Source organism: Chenopodium album, chromosome 1, assembly GCF_948465745.1.
Source record: "Chenopodium album chromosome 1, dcCheAlbu1.1, whole genome shotgun sequence".
NCBI lineage: Eukaryota > Viridiplantae > Streptophyta > Magnoliopsida > Caryophyllales > Amaranthaceae > Chenopodium > Chenopodium album.
Genome location: NC_137834.1, coordinates 90,914,437 through 90,929,408, shown reverse-complemented (window position 1 = coordinate 90,929,408; position 14,972 = coordinate 90,914,437). Strand labels below are relative to the sequence as shown.

The window sequence follows — 14,972 nt, the reverse complement described above, 5'->3', positions numbered from 1 at the left end:
AATGATCACATTTTACCCTTTGAACGTCTTTTTTCAAACCCATTTATACACTTTACTGATATTAATTGATTGATGTTTCAATGTAATGATTCCTTTCGTTTTCCTTTGGCAATTGAAAAATACTACCTTTTTTTTTCATATTATTTGCAACGACATTTTTCCTCTCTATTTTGATTAGAGAAATTTAATATGAGTAATATTTTTTCTTATATGTACACAATGGGTAGAACTAAGTTAAACATAGGTAGTACATTGATTGAGATATAATCAACAAAAAATATTTCTCATATAGTTGTGTTTTTAATCATATATTGACAAAAATTATAATCAAAGTTTGATGCCTTAAGCTCACATGTGAAATTCATTTTACTATTAAATTTGCCTATAGTGCGTACATATTACAAGTCTAAATTGTAGATATGACAATGATACCAATTAAAGTTTCCATTCAAGATAGCGAAATAATTTTATTTTTGGTGTTTAGTTAGAGAGCCACAAGGGCGGGGTGAGAATCGATCCCAAGATTTATTGGAACCGGGAGGGAAGCTTTAACCACTTAAGCTACCCCTCACTCTCAAGATAGCGAAATAATCCCAACACATATTTCATTGAATCGAAATGAGATGCCTTAATTAGCCGCAATAGGCTCACATTTGTGATTCATTCTACGAAATTGGCCCATTGTGTTACAGGTCTAAATTGCAGGTATGACTTTGATACCATGATAAATTTAAGTTAGGGCGCACCCAATATTAGTCATCAATATTACAAAATTGAAGCGTGCATCGGAATTCATATATATATATATATATATATATATATATATATATATATATGACAAATTTGAAAAAAAGAAAAAAAAAAAAAAAAAAACTTGTAAAGTTAAGTGTTTAACTCTTTTGGGCGTTTTATAATGTTAGTCCCATATACTATTTTTGTGCTTTTCAAAATATACAAATCGAAGTATATTTTATTAATGTGTGACATTAGCATGTGTTATGGAGCATTAATTATATAACAAGCTTCAATGGTACCGTACGTCTTACTCAATTATACATCCTATGTATACTCAAATTTAATTTATTATTTAATACGGAGTACTTAATTAACAAGTGTAGTATGAGTTGAAAATATACAAGTCTATATATATCTTAAATCTAGACTGCGCTTCAATGCAAGACTCAATTTTTTTTTCCCCTCTCTCGTGATCTCATCCCGTCCCTTCAAATCCCTCACAACAAAAACTTAACTTGTGTTAAAAAATGGAAGAAATATACACAAATAACGTACCAAGATGGACCCCAAGCCCAAGCCCAACAAGGCCCTTAGCTAAAAATGTTCCTGAAGAAAAGAAAACGGGAAATAATAATGATATTGAGATTTTAAGGAGGAATTCTAGTAGCTTAAGGAGGTACTTCCCCTTTAGCTTAACCGGTAGTATTAGTGCTATTACTAACACTAATACGAATTCGTCATCGTTGTCTTTACCTCATCCTCCTCAAACTATTATATCTTTACACGATGCTCCGCCCTCGAGGGCGGAGCATCGTGATGATGTCAATGATCAAGTGTCATTGACATGGAAAGATTTGTGGGTGACGGTTAGTTATGGTAAAGAAGGTGGTGGCGAAGGCGGTGTCGTTGATGGGCAAAGACGGCCTATCTTAGAAGGTGTTTTGGGTTATGCTGAGCCTGGACAAGTCCTGGCTGTTATGGGTCCTTCTGGATGTGGCAAGTCCACTCTTTTGGATGCTTTGGCTGGTAAGATTTACTATTAATTCAGTAACTTTATTTTTATGTATTGTTACTCCATTACTTTGTTCATTTGGTCAATTATTTTATTAATTTTGGCTTACGTTGGTATGTACTCCGTATCAATATCATGTATGGGGTAGGTAATGAAGTTGATAACGATATACGGAGTACAAAGTACAATTAGTGTACATTAAGAAATTAATTAAAGGTACAAGTGATCGCCAGTTAATTAAAGCTCGGTTATCCTCTCCAAAAGTTGATTAGTCCGTATTTTGTAAAATAAAAAAAAAAAAACTTTATTTATGGTCCGGCACTAGAGGTGGTTATTGGACATGGTAGTCCAATGATAATAGGGTCAGGGCCAAACTTATAGGGCTTTTAATGGACAGGGCTATTAATGGAAATGACCCTTAATTATTGGGTAGGGTCAATATAGAGCAACATGTTTTTCCAATTTAGTTGATAAAGAAAATACATAATGTAAAAATAATTGTATAGATTAATTTGTATTCATATGTATTTAATAATAGCTTTGTCCAATATTTATTTTAATTGATATTTTGTTGGCCCACCCATTATCAACCTGCGACCCGTATTGGCCCGACCCCATATTGACCCTATAAAATGTGACCCTCTTTGACCTTGACCCGCAACCGACCCGCACCCGACCCACCCAATAACTAGGTCTACCTGGCACTAGCCAAACTAGTGGGTAGGGATCACAACTAGATAACTAAAAGAAATAAAACTTTATTGGTTTAATAATAATGTAATAAAACCAGCACATGAAGAATGGAAGATTATGATTTTATCCACCAATAATCGAATAAATATCTGGTGACCACTTCCTATATCTTGCAAGCAAACAACGATTTGGCTGTATCAATGATTTGGTATAATTAGAAAGAATCCTTTTATTAATTAAATATTTTGCAACTTACCTAACTCCTTATTCCATTTTACAGGTAATTAAGATTGATAACATAGGAATTAATGTGTACGTTGTTTAAAAAATACTCCATAAAAAATTATTGTGAATGACATGAATTAATATTGGTTAAAGATAGTAAGAATGTTTGAAATTTGTAGAATATAATGCTAATAGTGACATGTAATATATTAGTTGTTGCAATGTTAGTGGTGACGTGACACAATGCTACTTAAATGATGATGTGATACAATGATATTGCGGATTTTTGTTACACATAAACATTTTTAAAAACGTTTTAATAATGCAAAGTTTATCTATTATAGACGAGTACAATTAAATAAAATATATATTTTTTTTTTCATTTTAAAAATATTGTATTGAAACGAAACGGATAGTTTCTCGTCTTACTTAATGCATGAGACCTACTTACAAGTGTTACAACCTCCGAGTCCCAGTCCGATCCATCCATCTACTTTTTATTTTTTATATTTTTTTATTTGTTACTGTATTAATATTGATCCGCAATATCTCATCTTCACACATATAGTAATGTATGTACAAGAAGATTTTTATGGCAATTTGAATAGCCGCCGTATGTAAGAAATTAATGGGAGGTCTATACTGTATTATGGAGTATAATAAATCAGCCCTAAATATCATATTTTTACTTGTTTAAGGGTTTTTGACTTTGTCCTTTCCTTGTCTTTTTAATTAGTAATCCACAACTAGTTTTACTAAACAGTTGACATTTGTTTGAATCAACAATTTTAACGATTAATCTCTAACTTAGTAACTTCAAATAACATTAAACAATTACTTAGTGCTCATGACATGACAAATAATTTTGTCAAACAGGCTAAAACACTTTTTATATACCACTTGCATGTTAAACATTCTGATTGATCAAATTTAATTTAATTTTAAAATAAGTGTAGGACCAGGTTGCCCATAATAGTAATAATATGCAAAACCAATAAATTAATTAAAAGAGGGTCAAAAGAATTAAATCTCCTCTAATTAAATAGTATTATGGATTTATGGTATTGATTAACTTAATTAATTCTTGTTAAGTGCACAAGTTTAAATCGGGGAATGACGCGTGCAAGTTGACGGCGCCTCCGAAGGAGAAACCTTTTTGGTCGAAGAAATTTTAATTACTATAAAAACAAACATCCTTCTTAATTCTGAAATTAAGCCAAATTACAAACCCATCTCTCTAATTTCCCCTTAAGCCTTATTTCTTCCTACGTGCACAACTAGTTCGTGCAAGAATAAAGTTTGTATTGATCAGGAGAAGAAAATGGGAGATACAAGGTTAATAGTACGCGATCATGATAATGTTATCATTAATGATAATGAACATAAAGGTAGCAAAGGTCATGTATCTTTGACATGGAAAGATTTATCAATAACAGTCACGGGTGGTGGTGGTGATGGTGGGCGACAGCCTATCTTAGAAAGTGTCTCTGGCTATGCTCAACCTGGTCAGGTTTTAGCTGTTATGGGCCCTTCTGGTTGTGGAAAGTCCACTCTTTTGGATGCTTTGGCTGGTAAGACCATTAGAGATTAATCGGATTACATTCTACGTACATATATACCAATATACGTCTTTCACTATATTATTTTGCATACTTTTGTGTTTTGTCTTTTGTCTTAGTTTGCATTGATTTAACTTAATTACATTATGTACTTATCCATTTATCCTCTATCTTATACACTAATACGTAGTAAATGTTAAGAATAGTACACTGAAACGAAGGTAGCTTAATCTATTACAACTACAAATCAGCTACATATGAAAAATTGAATCCATTAATCATTACAGTAATTTTTATGACAAAAACATGCATAAATCAGTGTAATTAGTGTGTTTTTGTCATGCTTTTCTAAATTTAAACAATTTTCTAGAGTATATTTAATACTTATATGTAACCCCTAATAGTTATGTATACATTTTTCTAATTTTTATTATAATACATGTTTGTAATATTAATTGTGTTGAAACCCATTGTAACCCACTTATGAGTGTCCCACATTGGAGAAAAGAGGAGAGATGATTTCACTTTATAAGGTAGAGGAGTACCTCCTACTATTGCCAATTGGTTTTAGTATGGAAGCTCCAAAGCCTTGTTTGTGAACCAAACTCTCCTCCTCCTTATTCGGGTTGCCCAGACTCATTTCATATTGTTTCCAAATTTAACAAATTGATTACTTTATGTTAATTTTTAAAATTGCTTGGAAAGAGGCGACGTGCTCAGTAAGTGCGGGGATCGTCGTTTATAATTAGATTAGACACTACCCGGCGCGCGCTATGCATGCATGTCACTTTGAAAGTCAACATTACTGATTGTGTTTAAATAGTTAGATGTTCATTATTTTAGTTTTTAATTGAGTTGCAAAAAGAATGTTGAAGTAGCTAATAAACAATTTTGGAGTTAATATAACTTACTAAACAAGTAACTTGTAATACCTTAAGCATAATCATTACAATAATTAATGGTGACATCTTGATATATGCTCCAATTAATTTATAATAACGCGATTTCTAAAAATTTAATATAAAATGTGATGTATAGCTGTTAGCTGTGATTAAAACATTATAGTGGTCTAGTGGGTAAAAACTACAAAATTGTTGTAACCATTGTAAAATAGTTTGTATCTTTCTTTAATTTGAACATTTTAAACGACTAAGACATTGCGAGTTGACTTATGAATAAACATTTGTTGACTTCTTTCCATCAAATGTACAGGCAGGTTAGGTTCAAACACAAGGCAAACAGGAGAGATTTTGATTAATGGTCGTAAACAAACTCTTGCTTTTGGGACTTCGGTACGTAAGATGATATACAAACACCTTATTAAGCATTAAGCATGTAATTTGTATAATTTTCATAAAATTCTAATTGAACTATCTAACTTAGCATATAATACATTATTATTAGGCATATGTTACTCAAGATGACACACTAATGACAACACTAACGGTAAAAGAAGCAGTATATTACTCAGCTCAGCTTCAATTACCTGATTCAATGACAAAAGCTGAGAAAATCGAACGAGCTAATGACGCGATTAGAGACATGGGATTGCAAGGTTGTGTCAACACAAGAATAGGAGGTTGGAGTGTAAAAGGTCTTAGTGGTGGACAAAAGAGAAGAGTTAGTATTTGCATTGAAATCTTGACTAGGCCAAGACTTTTGTTCTTAGATGAGCCTACTAGTGGCCTTGATAGCGCGGCTTCTTACCATGTCATGAGCCGAATCATCAAGCTTGCGAAACAGGATCAAAGGACGGTTATTGCTTCAATTCATCAACCTAGTAGTGAAGTTTTTGAGCTATTTCATAATCTTTGTCTACTCTCTAGTGGAAAGGTTGTTTACTTTGGTTCGGCTTCAGCTGCTAATGAGGTAACGCTTTTAAGTGCATATTTGTATACAATTTTGGCTCGATTTTTTCTTAGTCAAGTAAAATTTTATAAGATCATTTTCTAACACAAATGTTTGTCTAAGCAGTTTTTCGCTTTAAGTGGATTCCCCTGCCCAACCATGCGAAACCCTTCTGATCACTACCTAAGAACCATCAACAAGGACTTCGAAACAGCTGTAAGTACTCCTCAAACTATTTAATATGTTTTGTATGCTATAAACTAGCTAGAAAAAAAGGCATATGTATGATTTATTGAACTTGTGTGACTTGGTGCACTCGTTTTAGGATATTGAACAAGGATTAAATGGGAAGCAGAGCACTGAAGAAGTTATAAACACTCTTGTGAATTCATACAAAACATCACAAACTTACCAAGAAGTTCAACAGCACATTTCAATGATATGCCAACAGGTAAAATTGGCTCAAAATCGGTTTAATCCATCTGACTAATAATGCTTCATTATGATGTTTATATGGTAGAACTCTAAAAGATTGATATTGTTATTGCAGGAGGGAAGTTCCACTGAATCGAAAAGGAAACATGCTAGTTTTATAACTCAATCGATTGTTCTTACCAAGAGGTCTTTTGTGAATATGTACCGCGACTTGGGATACTATTGGCTTAGACTTGGAATCTACATTGCTCTTTGTTTATGTGTAGGGACTATATTTTATGATATTGGCCTCTCTTATGGCTCTATTCAGGTGATTATATACCGAAAACTCACATGTTTTCATCTAAAATGAACCAAATCTTCCATATGTATGTAAATAACACAGAATGTTGTGTAATTTTTACAGGCTAGAGGAGCAATGCTCATGTTTGTCGCAGCTTTCCTGACTTTTATGGCAATTGGAGGGTTTCCTTCATTCGTCGAGGACATGAAGGTTAGAACATTGCTTGTACTCATATCTTATACTGTTAAATATATATGACAAACTTTTTTATTTATAGAATTTATTAAAAATGCTAATACCTTCATCTGTGTTTGTTGCTAGATATTCGAAAGAGAAAGACTCAACGGACACTACAGCGTTGCAGCCTACACAGTAGGGAACACAATATCATCCATCCCTTACTTGATCATCATATCTCTAATCCCAGGAGCAATGGCTTACTATCTAGTACACCTTCAAAGAGGATTCGGCCACTTTGTATACTTCGCATTAGTACTATTTATGTGCATGATGTTAGTCGAAAGCCTAATGATGATAGTTGCAAGCTTAGTCCCGGACTTTCTAATGGGTATAATAACCGGGGCAGGAATTCAAGGTGTGATGATGCTAAATGGAGGGTTTTTCCGATTGCCTAATGACCTCCCTAACCCCTTCTGGAAGTACCCTATGTACTACATTGCGTTCCACAAGTACGCGAATCAAGGGTTCTACAAGAATGAGTTTGAAGGACTGACATTTCCGAATGCTCTAGTTGGCGGTACAGCAACCATTACAGGAGAAGAGGTGCTTAAAAACTTGTGGCAAGTTGAAATGGGGTACTCAAAATGGGTAGACCTTGCAATCTTGTTTGGTATGGTTGTGATTTACAGGCTAATGTTTTTGGGAATTATTAAGGCTACTGAAAAACTGAAGCCCGTGATTAGAGCTTTGATGTCTGGTCCTCAATATTCCAAACAAATCCAGCAAAATTCTTAGCATAATTCTAAGCATGTTTTTTTATTATTTATTTATTTATATTTTAATATATGTATTTTTTCCCTTTATTTTTGCTAAATGTGAGGTGATTTTTTTTATACTAGTAAATTTTGTGTAAAACTATAAATTCAATTTGGAATGAAAATTAAGTTGGGTTTTATTATTGTGCTTGTATATACATACACACTTGAAATTTTCCTAAATACCTTTTAATTATAAGCATTAGAGATCTTTCACCTCAAATAATTCTCGAATTGTTTGACAAGCTGGAATTATTCAACTGACGTAGAACTATTTAAAAGAAGTAAAGAACCAACAAAGATTATATAAGCATTAACCTTTCTACTGGGGAGATACGACAAGCGTAAATATATCCAACAACTAGTTTGATTAAACTTTAATAGAGGGATTAGTAATGCAGTTCGCATGACACTCCAATCCAGGATCAAAATTTCCTGATTAACTGAAGGTAACTATGTTGGAACTGAAATAAGTCAAAGTACGAGAGGACATACGTCTATCACAATTCACAAGTATTCAATTCCAAAGTATGTCATACATCTGAAGGACTGAAGGTGCACATAAGCAGCAGTAACTAAATGTTTCTTCTATTAGTAAAAACTTAGTAGTACACAATGAATCCTATCATGCAGAACTGCAGATAGAGTTTCTTCTAGTAATACGGCATGTATCGGGTTGGTCTTCTGTATCTAGGAGCCTTCCTGCAGTATATCACAGCGAGGAATCGATCAGTAACGGTATAGTCAATAATTTATCACATAAATAACATAGCAACTTATTTACAGCAAGCACTTTAAGCAATGATCGAGTAAATGCAACATTGTAACATACATGCATGAATAAGCTCTACTGAGTTGGAAAGTATGAACTCCATTCACAATAACAAGCCACTATTATACAGATGATAGAACAATACTACAGATGATAGAACAATACTACCCCAAAAAGAATTTGTTACATACCCATAGCCGCCGTATGGGTTAAAGAAATAAGGCGGAGCAAACGGTCTGCGGGAACGGAAGGGCATATAAGGATTAAAACGTCTTCCCCTAAATTGTTTCATGCCTGGCACATTTGTTCTCTTGGGCAACACCTGCAAATAATTAAATAGAAACACTGACGTGATTAACAAGCTATAAACAATGATACCTACCCCACCCCCCTTCCTCTCTTCCCCATCAAATATACCTTCAATTGACGACCATGTAGTTCAGATTCATTTAACTGTAGCGCCTGTTGAACACCATCCTGTTCAACAAATTCCACATATGCAAAACCCTTAGGCTGACCAAACTTGTCTGTAAGAATGGTCACTCTATTCACTGTCCCGCAAGATTGGAAATGTTGCTGAACTTCTTCAGGGGTGCATGCATAATCAACCTGAGAAATATTAACACAGTCCAAATTGATCATGCAGAAAATTAGTAAAATATAGACAATTATGCAACAAACAGAGAGAAAAACAGAGCTGTGGATTTAACATGCATCAAGAAAGTTATGTGATATGGTTCATCATGGGATATTCACTGGCCTCTTGGGCAGTGACCTAGGAATTAAACGTTAGGGACTCTAGGGAGAGGAGCCAAGGTAACCAAATCCAAGCATATTTCCTAGTAGACTAATTAATAATTAGTCTTTAGGACACAGGGTTCTCGAGTAGTCTAAGATTCAAGAATGAGGTTAGAATTGAGAAGCAGCCAGAGAATAAGACTTTAAAGCTTAACTAGTAACAGCTGAACTCTTCAAGGCAGTACAATCAAAGTTCAAGAGCCATCATCAATGACTCAGAAATTACTCGCGTGCCTTTTAATTATAGATGTGTACTTTACCTATATGACCACATGCCTTCCCATTATTCTCTCCCCTTTTAAATTTTGCAGCAGAGGTAAACGCTGAAATCATCTAAACTTGATAATTTACCCTTAACCAGACTCTTTACCCACAAACTGCACTATTAGAAATAGCATACATAGTTCTCACGTATGCATATAAAATTCAAGCTCCAACTATCTTAACAAAAATAACCCTCGTGTAAACTAAAAAAGACTTTTTCATCTCCAAGATAAACACTGAGATATATTTTTGTGAACTCTTGACTTGTGAACGAGTTTCATTGTATCCTCTACACTATAATTCTTAACTTGAAACACATCAACAATAATAAACCAAGCAGTAAACTAAACAGAGATTTACCATTTGCCCCTTTCTTTTTCTTTCAACAGAAATAAAAACACGACTTTTTGTTCACATTCAGTAGGTTACAATTAGTAACCCTTGCAACAATAAAGGACAATAACAATTGAGAACTGCATGGCCAAAGGCACATGTTTTACAGCATCCATCATCACACCTGCAAGTGACGTTTTGATTTGGGAACAACGCTCGCCACTGGGCACTTTCCCCACACCTAGCTCCAGTTGAAGTGGCGCACCTCTGCATTTGAAAGCAGGAGTCTTGCACGAGTGGCTTTGACTAGAAGAATTTATGACCACCACCAGATTCATACCAGTTTACAATTTATCCAACTTCAATTCCCCCACTCTACTTGGAAAGAAAAATGAAAAAAAAAAAAAAAAAGGAAAAAATATTTGATCACCAAATAATTATTCAAGTTACTTTTGTAATCCCCTTATGTTCTTTTTACAATAAGATTTTCTTTTCCTTCTTTCTGGGGGACTTAAATATATTCAACTTTTTCCACTTCTTTTTTTTTTTTTTCCCTTTCCCTTTTTTCTATAATTTCTTTGTTTTCTCCTTTCTTTTCTTTTTTCTTCTTTTTTACTTTCTTTTCCCTTTTTTCATCTTTTTCCAACATTTTAAATCACAGAACAAACAAATGACTTTCAATGCCCAACATAAATCTATTTCGAAAACTATGCCAACCAAGCTCCAATACCAAGTCCAGCATTAAGACACAATCACAAAAGGAACTTGATGAAGAAGAAAAATCCTGCGATCATAGTGAGACATTTAAGTCAAACCACGACATACTCAAAGAATTATATGATGCTTTATATGACGGAAAACAGTACTGTGGACAGCACATAAAGAAAAAAAAAAATATAATGTATTATGCATTGAGATAGCCAGCAGAACAGAGTGAGGGGCAAAATAGCTTTAAGTAGATACAAGAATCCACAAGATACATGGTATATGAATAAAGGAGTATATTAGGGTATATGGAAGATTCATGGGACCACAATCAGCAAATGCATACAGCAGACAAATGATCTGCTGGAAATACGCTATTAGAACACACTAATTCAGGATTTGAGGAAACCTAAATCTATTAATCATAACTTTTAGAGAAAATGGTCCTTAAGTCCAGCAAGTAAGCTCTTGTCAATGTTTTGTGAGATGAGTTCCCAAAGGAATATAACTAAAGCCAGACTCATAATAAGTATAACCATCTTTATTTCTAATTACAAAAACTTGATACCACTTATAAAAAGGGTATATCACACAGTTTAACTGACACAACCAACTAAGAAGTAGAAAGTAAACATTCCCCATATAACACAAGAAGAAGTCAATATCACATCCAAAGCAACAAGAGTAAGCTAGAATTCAACCCTATCTACATCTTTCTCCTTTTGTCTCTTCTCTCTCTTTGAGGGCAGATTGGGTAGAGTAGTGGAGTAGTGAGGAAATTACCTCAGTTTCAATTAATATATAACATTGCAATCAAGGAAGTTACCATGGTTTCCAAATGTAAATTCATCAAACATGAGCAGCCTTGGACAAATATAGGTATAATATCCCATTAACCTGAAAAGATACCGCTAAGATCACCACTAACTTCTTTCAATATAAAATTGATTGGAATTTGGCATTTCATAATCAACTTCATAACGATAGACCACATTTGACTTTAATGGTCAATAGTTGTTGAACTTAGATAAAGAGTATTTTATTTTGTCACTATTTTTTAACTAATCGTCAAGATCATTAAGAGACTTTAACGGAATTGTCTTTTAAGATAGACCTAATTAGTATTTCAACTATAATTCAATGCATATCATACAAATCCTTTATCATAGTAACCAAACTTTGACAAGCAAATTTAAATATAGGCCAATATTTGGAGGTAGAGGTTTAATGAGAAGGTCAAGTTATCAAGGATAAGAAGATGAGAATCCAACTGCAGAGGTTTAGCAGTTTTAGATACATCCAACACCAACAGAGGCACTTTGATAAAAGGGTGAAAAGGGATATGAAACATGTGTAAACAGGATCATATTGCATTGGATAAGAGTGGGAATAGGAGAAGGATCCACATGAACAACTCATGAGGATGACATCTTTGCTCATGTAGCCAATCCAGTTTTGTTGTTATTGTTGACAAAAAGAGTGATGAGAGCATATACACAAATTAATACAACCCATAATATACAAGCGTTGCAAAGAGATACTTACATTGCCAACAAAAACAGACCGTGCATCCACCTCCTCCTTGTTTGCCAGTTCAGCGGCAGTGGCAGGATCTGATAAGATAACCACTGTTAGAGGAACAATCGAAGTAAAATTTTGGAAAATAAAAAATTTACATTAAGTATGTCACAATGAACAAGAAAATGAAACTTTTAAATAGATTAGGAGGGGAAGATAAGTTCAAAACTGAGCTAACCACCAAATAGCAACTTCCTTAAAAAAGAGAGTGTTACACTTACACTAAGTTCACTAACATTATCGATTTACAGATAAGATATGGTATCCTTCTAAGTGTTCCAAATTTTAAATTTTGAAATATTATACTAGTAAAGCTATAAAGGTGACGGTATTGCATCCAACAAAGACGGACCTTATATGCACACTCTAACTCCACAAGGTAAATATTGTCAGACACGAAATTCAGCGTATTCATTCATTTAGAACGCAGTATTTCCATTCATATTTAAAGTTAAAATAAGTTGATCGTTCCAATCACAAATTAGTCAATCAAATAATGAATAATATGACTAGACTTAGGAAGAAACATATTTCCTGAAAAACTAGACAACAAATCAATGTTATCCTCAACAAACAATCACACAGTGTAATAATTAATTCCAATACAAAACTCTAAAAGCTGCACGTAAATTAAAACCTATAAACAAAGAAAAAAAAAATCAAGTGATAAATCCAAACCTTGAGCAGAACCCATCTCCTTCTCGACTTTAGCTTGCATCTCACGAAGTGCAGCAGCTTCCTCCTCCATCTCCTTCAATCTCTTCTTCATCTCATCAAGCTCCTAAAACACAACATCAAACATCAATCGATTTCCAATCCTAGGGTTTCCGTAAACACTCAATAATCCAAACACAAATTGATCAACAAAAATCAACAGAAATCACCAGAAATCTTGAATAAGAACAAATTACAGAGAAAATTGAAACAATAAAGGATAAAAATAAAAGAAAAGAAAACCTTGACGGCGGCGTCATCGTCGCCGGTAGACATGTCGACGTCGGCGTTGGTAGCATCCAAGTCTCCCTCCAAATCTCCTTCGACAGGAATGTCACCTCCGTAGACCTCATGCTCTTCTTCATCCATGGTTTTCTCTCTCTAGCTTTTACTTTCTCTCTCCTCAGCTCGTCAAAGTGTCGCTTACGTTTGGAAGAGAAGTTGATGAATGAATGGATGGGTTGAATTGCGGAATTTATTTGCCTCACGACATTACAGGTGTTATAAAGAATCCTTTACTCTTTATAACTACGACTATTTCAGTTGAAATCATGGGCTTGGTACTTTCAAGTTTCACTGGGCTGTTTGACAAAGTATGACCCGGGACGTCTATTTTAAACTCGGGTGTAAGAGTACGTTTTATGCGTTTGGATGATTTATCTATATTAAAGGTGTCAATTCGAATGATTAGATTGAGTCTGATGAGTTCGAATCGAGTCAATTTTTAAAGTTTAGTCGTACTAAACTATTATGTCCATACAAGTACAAATATGAATCGGATATTTTACGAGTTGATTTCGGATCTGGTTGGGTCGGGTGTACTTTTGACACCTCTTATTTATACGCATTCGATATTCATAAATATGCCTCAAATGAAAGTGAGGGCTGAAGGTAAGGGAAACCCCCTACTTTCAAGCAAATGTAATTGGTGGGGCTTAAACTTGTAGCCTCAAGGTAACAAGATAAGTGCGTGAGTTCTTCGCCAAACTTTGTTTTGGTACGAACTAAATAACTATACACATATCACATATGTTCCAATATACGTAGTATCTAAAACTACATATTAGGCATTCAAACTTAATTTTGATGGGTCGGTCCGAAACAAGTCAGCAACAGCAGGCGTCATCATTAGGGATTTCAAAGGTGCCCTAGTTTCGGCAGCAACCTTCAATCTAGAAAACACAAAGGCGTTTGTCATAGAGGCAACTTCTCTTCACAAAGGCATTATGTTAGCACTTCATCAGGGTCTCAAAAACATCGAAATTGAAGGTGGCAACTTACTTATTGTCAATGCAATAATAGGTAAGTGGTCCACCCCTTGGCAAATCCAAAACATCATTGAAGACTCTGGCATTCTTTTGACAAAATTCGACAATTGGAGCATCAGGCATGTGTATAGAGAGACAAACTGAGCAGCAGATTAGATAGCTAATGTAGGCCACCTAGTAACATATTTCATGTTAATTAATGATTGTACTAGCTCTAGTTTAGCTTCCATACTTCAAACTGACTCATTAGGGATTCCCCTCGTGAAGAGGGTTTCCTAATGTGTTTTCTTCTTACCTTTAAAAAAAAAAAATACTACATATAAGACAACATTCAAGTACAAAAAGGTATTGATGCATTTATATTGCTCTCCATACATTGTGTTTTGGGATCCTTTAATCATTATTTTGTATTAATAATTTTCTAATTTTGTATTAGACAACCATTTTTAGCTAACCCCAGTACATCATACAATGAGGCTATGAGGTAATAAAAGTAACTACTTGTGTTAAGTAATAAAATTCAACTACCTTTCATCTAGCTTTGCAATATACACCCACATAAAATACATGTAGTATAACTATTTATACTCTCTCTCTCTCTTTTTTTTTTTTTTTTTTTTTTTTTTTTTTTTAAAAAAAGCTTTAAATTTATGTAATTAAACACTATTGTTTCTCAAAAGTTTTTGGTTAAACAATGGAAAACTACAGGTTTAGAAACTGCCGCAGACAAATTTCACCTCATAACTAATGATTTT

General features: G+C 34.0%; 2 protein-coding genes across 2 annotated transcripts; one reads left to right on the top strand and one right to left on the bottom strand.

Moving 5' to 3' along the window:
- The first annotated feature begins 1,088 nt into the window (after positions 1-1,088).
- LOC145563275 (ABC transporter G family member 1-like) lies at positions 1,089-7,928 on the top strand. The gene is made up of 8 exons (XM_081623723.1): positions 1,089-1,761; positions 5,437-5,516; positions 5,629-6,093; positions 6,199-6,288; positions 6,398-6,523; positions 6,623-6,817; positions 6,914-7,000; positions 7,112-7,928. Exons 1-8 carry the CDS (start codon positions 1,263-1,265, stop codon positions 7,763-7,765), a joined length of 2,196 nt encoding a protein of 731 aa, XP_081479849.1. The 5' UTR covers positions 1,089-1,262; the 3' UTR covers positions 7,766-7,928.
- Positions 7,929-8,208: 280 nt separating this feature from the next.
- LOC145563295 (polyadenylate-binding protein 2-like) lies at positions 8,209-13,445 on the bottom strand. The gene is made up of 6 exons (XM_081623742.1): positions 13,193-13,445; positions 12,914-13,016; positions 12,203-12,270; positions 8,975-9,166; positions 8,749-8,879; positions 8,209-8,487 (listed from the first exon to the last, which is right to left on the bottom strand). The coding sequence occupies exons 1-6, from the start codon at positions 13,316-13,318 to the stop codon at positions 8,439-8,441; spliced, it is 669 nt and encodes a 222-aa protein (XP_081479868.1). The 5' UTR covers positions 13,319-13,445; the 3' UTR covers positions 8,209-8,438.
- Positions 13,446-14,972: the final 1,527 nt, after the last annotated feature.